General features: G+C 55.4%; 1 protein-coding gene across 2 annotated transcripts; it reads left to right on the top strand.

Moving 5' to 3' along the window:
• Window positions 1-461: 461 nt before the first annotated feature.
• Noc2l (NOC2 like nucleolar associated transcriptional repressor) lies at window positions 462-12,380 on the top strand. 2 transcript variants are annotated; one of them, XM_077790997.1, is made up of 19 exons: window positions 462-515; window positions 625-786; window positions 1,830-2,004; window positions 2,088-2,213; window positions 3,031-3,148; window positions 3,226-3,316; window positions 4,644-4,722; window positions 4,854-4,964; window positions 5,470-5,583; window positions 6,245-6,433; window positions 6,591-6,730; window positions 7,344-7,455; window positions 8,986-9,099; window positions 9,422-9,523; window positions 10,594-10,737; window positions 10,858-10,971; window positions 11,519-11,654; window positions 11,917-12,009; window positions 12,262-12,380. In XM_077790997.1, exons 1-19 carry the CDS (start codon window positions 490-492, stop codon window positions 12,366-12,368), a joined length of 2,253 nt encoding a protein of 750 aa, XP_077647123.1. In that variant the 5' UTR covers window positions 462-489; the 3' UTR covers window positions 12,369-12,380. The 2 variants fall into 2 exon arrangements, with proteins under 2 accessions (XP_077647123.1, XP_077647124.1); XM_077790998.1 differs by lacking the exon at window positions 4,854-4,964.
• Window positions 12,381-12,419: the final 39 nt, after the last annotated feature.

Raw genomic sequence — 12,419 nt, 5'->3', positions numbered from 1 at the left:
AGTCCCGCCTCCCAGCAGGCTCTGATTCCTGTCAGACTGTCTCTCTGTAACCCCTCGGTTTCTGCTTTCATTGTTTTCTCCTTTAGACCCTTGGCTTGTCACTGGTTTGTGTGTTCTTAGTATAGAAGTCTCCACTGTCGCACGTTTTGTCTGTTGTCAGCGCCCTGCACACGCACGGGTGGGCCGCGGACAGGGCCTCGATTCCCCAGGTGGGAGCTGTTATTTCAGCGTGTCACGGAGAAGGACGCAGAGCTCTGACCTGGCCCGGCCCGCGTTGGGCGAATGAATGCCAGAGCCGTGCCAGAACCCACCTGAGGCCAGGAGGGTGCGAACGCGCCCTCCCGCCTGGAAGCCACCGGCTACGCAGTCGAGAATCGCAGAGCCAGCGACAGGGCGGGCTCGGCCGGGGGCGGGGCCGACCCGGAGGTCGTGCGGTAGCGCGCGGCTTTCTGGGGCCGGAAGTGCGGCGCACGCGGCGGGCTCGGCGTCATGGCGGAGGCGAGGAGCCGCAGGAGGTCAGTCTCTGCTGTATTCCTGGCGGGAGCCTGTGCTCCGGGCTGCCCTCACCCGGGTCGAAGGCTGGGGCCCGTGGGCTGGCGCCTGGTGACCCTCCGTGACCCGCAGGCGCCTGGCGGAGCTGACGGTGGACGAATTCCTGGCCTCAGGCTTCGACTCGGAGTCCGAGTCGGAGTCCGAGGGCGCCCCGGAGGCGGCGACGCGGGAGCGGGAGGCACGCGGACGTGGAGCTGCGCGGCGTCTGGAGCCCGGCAGGGGCCCCGCGGCCCGGTAAGCCGGCGCCGCCCGGGTGGCTCGCGGTGCCAGCCTTCCTCGGGCGGGGCGGGCGCTGGCGGGTGACGCAGAGCGGCGTTTCCGACCCGGGAGGGCTCCGTGCGGGGCGGACCGCTCTGTAGCGCGCGGGGGGCGGGAGGGAGCGGAGAGCCGGGCGGCTCCACGCCTGCAGACCCAGCCCCTGGGAAGGCAGAGGCAGGAGAGCCCCGGTTTGAGGCCAGCCTGGGCCATTTATCAGTCCGCTGTCTCAAAACAGAGAGGGTTGGGCAGGTAGCTCGGAAGAAGAGCGCTCACCCCAGTAACAGAGCGGATGCCAAGTGGCCCACCTTGGGAGGGCGACCAGCTGAGTTTGAGTGACAGCCCGGAGCGGTAGGCTGTGTGGACCGTACCGCAGGGACGGAGAAGGTCTTGAAGTGGGAACCCATGAGGAAGGGGTGACTGGCAGGAGAAGTGGGAAAGTAGTTGGAGATGCACCCAGAAGGGTGGGTGATGAGGAATCAGGTGAGATCACCCAGTAACATGGGACGTTTCCTCAGAGCGGGAGCTGTGAAGCAACATCGTGTGACATTTTTTAAAAAAGGGAAAAGGTCACTCCAGTTTCTGTGCCAAAAAGGATCATAGGTGACCAGGGTGGGAATGGAGAGACCATTATGGTGATGGAGAGTTGAGAGATGTGGTGGTTTGCAGGAGACTTTGGGGGTTTTGAAGATGTTGTTGATGAGTTCTAGGGACAGGTCTTTTGTGGGGACTGCAGTAGAGCCTGGTGCCAGCACAGCAAGTCTGGGGAGAGCACAGGTTGAGTGTCTGTGTGCTAGAGGTTAAAACAATGGGGAGAGGCTTCTGGGTACAGGCGTCCAGAAGAGAGTTGTGTTTTCTGAAAACTTAACATTGTGGGAAACCTCCTGCTTGTTGTTGATGGCTGCTGGGCAGGGAGCAGAATAACCCTGTGGCCTCTCTGAGGAGGCCCACAAGTGGCTATATGGACAAGAAGCCAACCCCCTGCTGGTTTTTCACTGGCTTACTGACTCCTGCCTTCTCAGTGGGCATAAAGGCAGTGCCTCTGAGCACAAGGACCAGCTCTCTCGTCTGAAGGAAAAAGATCCAGAATTCTACAAGTTCCTGCAAGACAATGACCAGAGCCTGCTAAACTTTAGTGACTCAGACAGCTCTGAGGAGGAAGAGGAGCAATTTCACTCCTTGCCAGGTGCACTGGAGGTGAGGACAACACAGACCTGTCCAGCAGGGCACCTGTGGCTTTTACACCCTCCCCCAGCATGACTCTTCTGTATCTGGTGTAGGAAGCAAGCGAAGAAGAAGATGGAGGAGAGGATGAGGACAGAGTCCCTGGAGGACCTCAGCGGAAGAAGAATGAGTCTGTTCCTGTGACCCTTGCCATGGTGGAGAAATGGAAGCAGTCTGCAAAGGTGAGAAGAAGAAGTGTGGTCTGAGCAGCTGGACCCCACCACAGGCAGGAGTCTCTCCCTTGTCTCATTGAGGTGCTCATGGCTGTACAGGTGGGAAGAGCCCTTCTCTGAGCAGCACACAATGTCCACGTGTGTAGAGTGCTCCGGTGCCCTGGTTGGGATTCTTCAGTCATAGTTCAGCTTTTCTCTCAGGGGCTCTGCTCCCTGAAGTAAAGCCATTGTGGGTGTGTCTGTTAAGTGTATCTTGGTGTAGTTTCTCTTGCCTTATAGTGGGATGCCAACAGATAGTTCGTAAAGAAAAGATATTTAGTCCTAGGAATGTAGCTCAGTAATAGAGTGCCTGCCTAGCATGTATGGACTCTGGGTTCAATCCCCCAGCACTAGGAAAAAAAGAAAGAAAGAAAGAGCAAGGGGAGGGAAGGGAAGGAGGGAGGGAAAGAGGAAGAAAGGAAGGAAAAGAAAGAAAAGGTGTTTACTTGGCTCACAGTTCTGGAGGTGGGAAGTACAACAGCATGGTGCAGCATCATCACATGGCTGGTGAGACAGCAAGCTTGCTCCTCCAACTCAGGACTCTCAGCCTTTTCCCCTGGGGCTCCTGAGCTGGACTCATTCCCTTTCCAGGAGGATTATAGACTTGTCTCTATTTTAGTTGCCAGAACATGGCTTAGTGGCCCTGCCCCCTACCTCTGCCCTATTTCTGAGGGTGTGGGGAAGGGTCTCTTTTCTCTCAGGAGCAGGTTCTTGGAGTCAGTTATCTCTTGCTCTGCCTTGTGCAACCTCCTGCTCCCCCAGAGTTATTGGTTTCTTGCTCCTTCAGCACCTCACTCCCAAGCTGTTCCATGAAGTGGTGCAGGCCTTCAGAGCAGCTGTTGCTACCACCCAAGGAGACCAGGAAGGTGTTGAGGCCTGCAGGTTTCAGGTTACAGACAGCACTGGTGAGCAGGGTCTACAGGGCGGGTCAGGCTGGCTTACTTGCTCTCCTGTGAGTGACATCTGTGTCCCTTCCTCACAGTGTTCAATGCTCTGGTCACCTTCTGCATCAGAGATCTCTTTGGATACCTACATAAGCTGCTGTTTGGAAAGGCCCCAAAGGATACCAGCAGGTGAGAGAAATGGGGTGATCAGAGCTCTGCTCTGCAAGAGAGGACACTGTCCCCAGGGCCTTGGGGACATAGGCATGGCAGACTTTGGGGGTTCCTGAGAAGGAAGAGCAAAAGAGGCCTTTGGGGGATGTACTCTTGCCATTGACTGGGGGTGGCCCCACTCCTTGCCTTTTTCTTCCAGAAAAGAAATTCTATGCTGAGGATTTCTTGAGAGCATGGTGTATGCTTGTTTTTTTTTTTTTTTTTTGGTATTGGGTATTGAACTCGGGCGCTTAACCACTGAGCCACATCCCCAGCCCTATATTTATATTTTATTTAGAGACAGGGTCTCACTGAGTTGCCTAACGCCTTACTATTGCTCAGGTTGGCTTTGAACTTATGATCCTCCTGCCTTCACCTCCTGAGATGCTGGGATTACAGGCGTGCACCACTGTGCCCAGCGAGTGCTTGGTTTTAATCTTAGATTTTCCCAGGGCTTGGAAATCCAACTTCTGTCGGGACACCTTTGAAAGAAAGGCTCCACTGGGCTGTCAGCATCATGAGGGGTTGTACCTTCACTAGTGCATGAGAGTGTTCATGTGTGTGTAGGCAATGCAGACCGAAGGGGTCAGGCGAGGAGGGTGGAGGACAAAGCAGTGAGATGAGCAGGCAACAAGACAAGTGGTCCATGCAGCTGGACCTTGGGGAGCAGCAATAGGGGATCCACAGCTGATGCTGACTGAGATGCCAAAAGGGAGCTGAATGGAAAACTCTCAGGGCCCTGCCCTTGGTCCTTGGTGTGTTTAGCCGATTTCTGTGAACATCGAGAAACTTACAGGAACCCTGCTTTTGTTGTCAGATGTTCAGTCCAGAAGATTTAAGATTCCAGAGTTTTAGGGAAAAAATGTTTGTGAATGTGCATGGTTGGGTCTTCTTCCAGTGCGTAGGGGCCAGAGCCACCAGTCTGCACCAATGAATGGTGCCTGGTTAGGCCCAAAGGTCCTGAGTGCTGCTGAAGGTTGTGGTGTGACAGGGCCAAGGGAACCCAGAGGAGGCTGGTGTATGAGGGATGCAACTGGGCCCTTCTGGGAAGAATAGGACTCAGTATTTCAGAGGGCAGTTGCTCTGCTTTGGCTGGGTGGGTGGTCTGTGGGAAGGGCTGGTGCTGCTTTACTTTTTTGTACAGCTGACAGACAGCTGTGGGCAGCTGTGTCTGTCAGATGTACAAAGCCCCTCAGCTTTTTGTGGAAAGAGGTGGGAAGCCTGCTCAGGGCAAGGTATGGTCTGAGACTCACTGAGGCAGCCTTGAGTCTAAGCTGCAGGAATGGGGATGATTTGGTTTCTGCAGGGTGCTGCAGCCGTCCAGCAGTGCGCTCTGGGGGAGACTCCGCGTGGACATCAAGGCATACCTAAGTGCAGTCATGCAGGTGCTGTTCCTGTGGGGAAGGAGCATGGAAGCCCAGTTCACAGGCAGGGCCCTTGCCATATTGGGTGGTCCAGTGTTTTTTGTGCCTCAGACTCACTGATAGTGCCTCACAGCCCCCTTCTGCTTCCCTAGCTGGTGACCTCTCTGGCAGAAGCTACCGTGTCAGCGGCTGTCCTGCAGCACATCAGCAGCCTTGTGCCTTACTACCTAACCTTCCCCAAGCAGTGTCGCATGTTGCTCAAGGTGAGCAGACCCATCGCGCTCTGTTGGTGTGGCTGGTGGTGCACACAGCCACCCCACAAATACATCCCATTCCTGCTCAGGGCAGAAGTGTCACCTGCACCTACACTGGCTTCTGGCCAGCTCCTTTCCAGCCCTCCTCCACCTGGGTACCTCATCTAGAGCATCCCCCGACCCAGGCAGGCCAGCATAACTCGGTGATGTGAGAACAGGTTGCACTCAGGCATCTGTGTCCTAACAAGTTTTGAGAGCTGGAGTCATTATACATTCTCACGCACACCTAATAGTAAAGGCAAGTTGTCACGGTCTTGCCTCTACAGGGCGTGACATACTGTGTTCCGTGTTTTGGTGCCTCTTACTATTTTGCTACCAGCTTCCCCTGATGTGTTTTGGGAAGGGCTGTCTCCCAGCAGTAACACAGGAGCTTTTGGCTTAGGGAGGCATGTGCTGGCTCTAGGGGTTCCTGGGTGAGAAGGCTGGGGCAGACAGTGACATCTTCCCTTTTCAGAGAATGGTGGTTCTATGGAGCACGGGTGAGGAGTCTTTGCGGGTGCTGGCTTTCCTGGTCCTCATTAGAGTCTGCCGGCACAAGAAGGACATCTTCCTGAGCCCTGTCCTGAAGGTAGTGTGGGCCCTGAATCTGTCCATTAGGTTCTGTCTTGGGAATCAGCCTGAGGGTCTAACAGGCTACCTTTGTGGTCAGTGCCCTTAGCTGGGCCCTGGCATCACGGCTCAGGGCACACTAAGGTCCTCAGATCCCATTCCTCACCAAGAATGTCGGAGTGCCTGCAGACACAGGAACCCTCAGCCTTCTGGGCTCTACCTCGACTCTGCTTCACATAACCGTCCCCAAGGGGGAACATCTTGTTAGTGGATGAGAACTTTCTACAGGAAGAATAGAATAGGTCTGAGGTCACAGCCAGCATCCAAACCCTGCTGTCCAACTCCAGACCTAGGGGGGCCCATCTGTGTGCAAGGACCCTCTGAAACCCTCATACTGGCCCAGCGTGCAGCACCCCTCACCACACACCTTCCCTGCAGGGTCCCTCTGCATACCTTAGACTGTGTAAGTCTGGCAAGCATACACTTAGGCATATGCATGAGGATGAGCAGCATCAGAATCCTGAGGAGTTGGGGGTCTGTGCAAGGGGGTCTGCAGCCATTGGCTTGGCTGTAGTTCCTGCTTGAGGCAACAGCTCCAAGAGAAATGTCTAGGTGTTGGCAGATGGCTTGGAGCCAGGTAGTGGGTGTTCGGGTGCCTCTGACTGGAGTCTCTCTGGCAGCAAATGTATATCACGTATGTGAGGAACTGCAAGTTCACCTCTCCAGGCACTCTGCCCCTCATCAGCTTCATGCAACGGACATTGACTGAGCTGCTTGCCCTGGATCCCAGCATCTCCTACCAGCACGCCTTCCTCTATATCCGCCAGCTCGCCATCCACCTGCGCAGTGCCATGACTATGGGCAAAAAGGTGCACACAGCCATCCCTCCAGACTTGGGAGCCTGACCAGCAGAGGGCCTGGGGGCCTCCTTGAATCCAGGCCTAGCACCTTGGTGGATGTGATGGGTGGGCACACTTGGCTACTGTCCTGGGTGCTGGACAGTCAGGCAAACTCTGCTCTGTCCAGGACACGTACCAGTCAGTGTACAACTGGCAGTATGTCCACTGCCTCTACTTGTGGTGCCGCGTCTTGAGTACCCTTGGCTCCAGCGAAGCCCTCCAGCCTCTGCTCTATCCCCTCTCGCAGGTGGTCATTGGCTGCATCAAGTGAGTTCATCGGGAAAGTTTTTGGCCAGTAATTTTGTGTCCAGGGTCTTTGGGTCTTGGCAATCCCTGTTGGGCAGGGCTGCTTGCAGTCAATTTCGCTGCAGAGTGCTCTGTGCTCTGAGGGCTGAATAGGCCCAGCAACAGTGTGAAGGCCTTTTTGGTTTCTTGTGAGGTGCTTTTTGCCAGTCTGACCAGGAGGGGGCATCTTTGTCCTGAAAAGCATCCTCCTGAGCTTTGGCGATTAGACTAGGAGGGAAGGTAGAAGTCCAGGGGAGGGAGCCCTGAAAGCAGGGAATGGGGAAGAAAGGGAGCCAGGAATGAACAGCCCCCACCCATGTTAAAGTGTAGTGAATATGAAAGCTGCATGGGTGTTCTCCGATCCCATCGCTGAGCAAGGAAGCAGATGCTCAGACCAGTACCAAGTTCAAAGTGTTTTGTGGTACCCTGTTCTGTTTGGGGGAATGTGATGCTACTTCCTGTTGGCATTGTGACTCCTCACCTGGCTGGAGTGACAGGAAGGCCCTCCTGGGGGTTCAGAGGCAGTGGGTAGCCAAAATTGGTGTTGAGTGATGACTTAAGTAGCTTCTGTCCCTTCCTGCCTTGCCCCTCCCAGGCTGGTCCCCACTGCCCGCTTCTACCCCCTGCGCATGCACTGTGTGCGTGCCTTAACACTGCTGTCAGAGAGCACCGGCACCTTCATCCCAGTGCTGCCTTTTATCCTTGAGGTGAGTGGGTTCTGCAATCTTGGGTCAGGGTACTTCAGTTCTGCTGCTTGCCCCTGAGTCTGCTGTGAGAGGTCCACATCACTTCCCTGAGCTTTGCATGGGTTCAAGGAGCACATTACTCTGCTCAGCACTTTACCTCCTAAGCTGGTTGTGAGTGTCAGTCACGTAGGCTCTGAGGGTTGAGCCTGAGGACACTGGGTTTACAGTCAGGGAACAGACTCTGGCCACAGAGGTATTTGCTCAGGACTGCAGCAGGCAGGAGAGCTGGGCTTCAAACCCAGGTTTGTGGTTTCAGAGCTTCCAAGGCCCTGCCTGGACCACTATGTGCACTTGAGCACCAGTGCTGCTCTGAGGGGGCAGGTTAGTGTCAGGTTAGGCCTTAGCCCACAGGATGTTCAAAGACTCGCTGTCTCCAGGTCACCAGGAAAGGGAACCCATGCCTGTTCCCATTCCCTTCCACTGAGGCAGGTTGCTGTTTGTGCTTTGTGAAGCTGTTGTGGAAGCCACATCTGTTTCCCTGTGACAGCCAGGTGTGATTCCTAACTGCCCCTGCTGTGGCCTCTCTACCTTGGCCCCACTGAGGGCCTCCTACCCTGCCAACTGGCTCTAGGTGTCTCCCCAGTCTCTTCCACTGCTGTGGCATGGTGTCTTTTTCTCCTTCATCCTGGACAGTGCTGGAACACTGACCCTGCCTTGGTTTATTGTAGCTGCATCTTGTGGGGCCTCCCATGCCCAGTTGTAGGTTGAAAAGGCAGATTACAGAGGCTGAAGTGAGCAGGGCATCTGGGCCTACTATCCCCTGATGTGAGGGCAGGAAGGGATGTTGAGAGTAGTTCCCTTTGGGAGTCAGGCCTCCCCCCAGAAGGAACCACTTTATTGTTTATTGCTGGGATCAATCTTTATCTGGAGCCCAGCTCAGCTGCCCAGCATCCTGGCCTAGTGCATGAGGGGTCTCTCCATGGCTTCCATTCTGTGCCCCTTTCCCCCTCCAGGCTCCTGCATGTACCCTGGGCTCCCCTGCCTTGGGTGTGAGTCTCTTAGGAATTGAGGAGGAATATCAAGGCCAAGAGGCCAGGCTCAGTGCCCACTCCCTCCCCTTTTTGGGAAGGCTTGGGTGCACAGCCTGTAGTGTATGGAGGGTGTGGTAAGCTGCCAGACCCTCCCAAGACTCCCATCTTCTTGTGCTCTGTCCTTCTGTTGTTGCTTTGGCCTTGTAACACTGGTTGACGCTGTTGAAGCTGGCCTCAGTGCTGCATGTTGGGAAGGGTAGGTTAAGTGGCAGGGCTCTTTATAGAGGGCACCTTCTTGGCCTTCTGAAACTGGTCTTTATGGCCTCCCTGACTTTGAGGGAGGGCCAGTGCTCCTGGTCCTGCCCTATCCACTGAAGAGGCAAAGGGGGCTAGATCTCTGGAAAGCAAACAGAGTTTGGAGGGGTCTGTGGGCTTTGGGGTGTGCTGCTTTCTGGCTGTTCACCCCTTATCTTGATGGGCTTATGAGCTAAGATCTGAGCACTGGGATGGGCTGGGGTAGGTTTTCCAGCAGGTGGACTTCAACAAACGACCCGGCCGCATGAGCTCCAGGCCCATCAACTTCTCCGTAGTCCTGAAACTATCGAATGTCAACTTGCAGGAAAAAGCATACCGGGTGAGTTGCCCTCTAAGTCTCTGTAGATGGGCCTAGGGCTGTGCTGCATTGAGGTCACAGCAGGACCTCAGAGGGCATTGAGGTGGATGGGAGGGTCCTGCCATCCTATGATGTTTGGGTGTGGACCTTCCTGGTTCCCTGGGTTGGAGACCAGTGGATTCATAGTTCCAGCCCCCATGAGCCTGAGTGTGGCTGGGAGGCTGTGGACACTTCCTTGTGGCCCCCACCCTGGACCTGGAGCAGACTCATCAGCCTGAGTTGCAGGACTCTGAGCATCTGGGCCCCATCCCCTGATGAGCTTGGTCCTTCCCTGCTGCCTCAGGATGGCCTAGTGGAGCAGCTGTATGACCTCATGCTGGAGTACCTGCAGGGCCAGGCCCACAGTATTGCCTTCCCTGAATTGGCACTGCCTGCTGTCTTACAGGTGTGTACCCAATGGTTGGCTCCCTCCCCAAATCTCCTGGGGGCCTGCTTTATGGTGGACTTCGATAATCTTCGATAATCTTTTAATGGACTCAGTGCCCTTTGTACACAGGGACTGAAAGGAGGTGTCTTTGTCCCAGCTTCACAGGGCTAGTAGCAGAGCCTGATCCTTTATGGTCTCCACACAGGCACCGCCTTGTAGCTGGACCCCTTGGACCACAATGTGTGGTACTGGTCATGGGGGTGTAGGAGATTTATCAGTCACTCAGCAGGTTGGGACAGGTCTGGATGGCTCACCAAGGATCATCATGTTGGTCCATTGAAAGGCTGTGAAAGGCTGTCTAAGCCTTCCAGGGACCAGACCAGCCGCCTGCAGAAGTCTTTACACTGGGGTGGGCTGGTCCCTGACTGATTTCCTATGTGGTCCTGGGGCTGGGGTGGGGGTTTCTCTCTGCTTCTCCCATGAGAGTATGGCTCTCTGTCTGCTGTTCCCTGTCTCAGGCCTGTACCTCTCATGGGGGAGGGTCAGTGCTGTCGCTCACAACTGAGCTGCATCTGAGGCCCATCCAGACAGGTTGTGTGTGTGTGTGTGTGCACGCGCGCGTGCAAGGCTGCAGTCATATAGTTGTGCACACATGCATAGTCACTTGCTGTTCTTTGGCACTTGGCAGTGGCCTGGGTCCCAGATAGGAGTGCCTGGCAGTCGGGAAGCTTCTGCTGCTGGATTCAAAGGTCTCAGGGATAGGGGACTAGAGTAGGGGTAAACAGGTATTTTCAATAAGTGTTCTTGGATTTATGGTTGCATGGTTTCTCAGTCTGGCTACTGGCCTTTGGCCACAGTACAAAAGCAGCCACAGAAGGCTCATTGCATGTGAGGGAATGAGTGCAGCTGTTGCCAGAAGAGCTTTATTTACAGAGATGGGCAGGCTGGAGAGCAGCCTGATTTCATCTGTGGCCCACCGCCCACTTGTGTGCACTTGGGCTCTGGACCTCCCTGGAGTTGCCATGAGGTTTTGATGGGCCCTGGACTTCCTGTCTGCCTGCTGGGTTGATTGCCCCCCACTTCTGCAGCTCAAGTCCTTCCTCCGGGAATGCAAGGTGGCCAACTACTGCCGGCAGATGCGCCAATTGTTGGAAAAGGTGCAGGAGAATGCAGAGCACATCCGCAGTCACCGTCAGAGGGTCTCTTTTGGTGTCTCTGACCAGCTTGCAGTGGTCAGTAGGGAACTGGTATCTGGAGTGGGGGGTGGTGCTGCTTGAGGGCACTTGTCAGGGAATGGCTGGGTTTGAGGTTTGCCCATAGTGGGACATGACTCTGAACTGCCCCACCCCTAGGATGCTTGGGAGAAGCAGGCCCGAGAAGAGGGGACCCCACTCACCAGGTACTATAGCCACTGGCGGAAGCTGAGGGACCGCGAGATACAGCTGGAGATCAGTGGAAAAGAGCGGGTACATCTGGGGTGCCAAGGGAGCGGGTGGGTCAGCTAGATTCAGATCTTGCACATTGGCATGACTTTTAGGACCAGGCAGAGATTTGATGGGGATGACTTTGGTGGTGGTGTGGGTGGGGCATCGGAGGACTATGGCTGTTTGAGGAGGTGGTGATCCTATGGGGTGGTGTCAGGAGTTGTCACAACCAGGCATCTCCCAAGGGTAGGGGCCTTGGAGGGAATGGAGTGGCTACACATACTTGTCACACAGGCCAGCCTGTGGACCCCAGGAAGGCAGCTAGAAGAGGCAAGAAGGGCTTTAGCTTTTGACCCTGGGCATGGCTGTGGCTATGAGTTGGGGTGACTTGAGAGACTGCTTCTTGGAGTAGCATGCCACCAAGGTGCTGGCTGTCCTGGGAGGGATGTGGGAGCAGAAAGGTTGCCAATTAGCAAGTGGCCAAGCAGGGTGCTCCTGAGGGCTGCTGGAGGCTTATGAGGGAAATAGTGTTGGCCTCTCTGAACCCCCTGCCCATGCCTACCTACTCCTCTGGTTCTGATTATTCCAGCTAGAAGACCTGAACTTCCCAGAGATCAAACGGCGGAAGATAGAGGACAGGAAGGATGAGGACAGGAAGGAATTTAAAGACCTCTTTGACCTGGACAGTACTGAGGATGAGGAGACCACAGACTTTTGGGAGAGAGGTGGGGGCTGCCCCTGCTGAAGCATGTGCTCCTGGAGATGGGGAGGGTGTGGATGGCTGTGGGACCTCACAGCCAGAGGGGTCCCCACGTCAGTGTTTTCTATGCTGATTGCTAAGCATGCCTACTTCTAACTATTCTGTTTGGTCTTCCACCTGCAAGTGGAGAGAAGGGTAGTCCTCTAGCTTGTGGCTCACCCTCCTGTGGACCTCTGCTGGTGGTCGCTGGGTGGGGGGGCTCATCATGGACTCTTCTGGGTTCACAGAAACACCTGGGTCCCTGAGAACTCGGCAGGGGCTCCAAGGGGAAGAAGATGATAAGGACCACCAGGATGAGGAGGATAGCAGCAACTCAGAAGGTGAGTGGTTCTTGGGGCAAGGGATCTGGTCCTTAATCCCATCTGGCAACAGAGCCATGGGAGGGCAGCCCCAAGCCCGGCCCACTCCTCCCTGGGGTGCCCAGCCAGCTGCTCTGTTCTCATGGGCTCTAGCAGCCAGCTTATAGTGCACCAATAAATTAATTAATGCTGTGATTAATTAGTGATGATTAACCTCCAAGACTGGCTTCCTCCCGATAAGCAGAATTTATGTAGCCTTTTCTCTCCCTGCAGATGGAGGCCCAGACGCAGAGGCGGGGCTGGACCCTGGTGAGCTGTGGCAGCTGGCCCAGGGGCCCCAGGATGAGCTAGAGGATCTGCAGCTCTCGGAGGAGGACTAAAGGTCTCCTGCAGTGCCCCAAAGGCCCTGAGGCCAGTGTCTGTGCAGCAGG

Source organism: Urocitellus parryii, chromosome 11, assembly GCF_045843805.1.
Source record: "Urocitellus parryii isolate mUroPar1 chromosome 11, mUroPar1.hap1, whole genome shotgun sequence".
NCBI classification, from domain to species: Eukaryota; Metazoa; Chordata; class Mammalia; order Rodentia; family Sciuridae; genus Urocitellus; species Urocitellus parryii.
This window is presented reverse-complemented; position numbering and strand designations above follow the sequence as displayed.

What these genes read in the sequence shown, in the direction of transcription:
- Noc2l (XM_077790997.1), top strand. Translation starts at nt 490, where the DNA reads ATGGCGGAGGCGAGGAGCCGCAGGAG. An exon ending in GGCAGGGGCCCCGCGGCCCG is followed by an intron (nt 787 to 1,829) that starts GTAAGCCGGCGC and finishes CTGCCTTCTCAG; the next exon opens with TGGGCATAAAGGCAGTGCCT. An exon ending in GCCCCAAAGGATACCAGCAG is followed by an intron (nt 3,317 to 4,643) that starts GTGAGAGAAATG and finishes TGGTTTCTGCAG; the next exon opens with GGTGCTGCAGCCGTCCAGCA.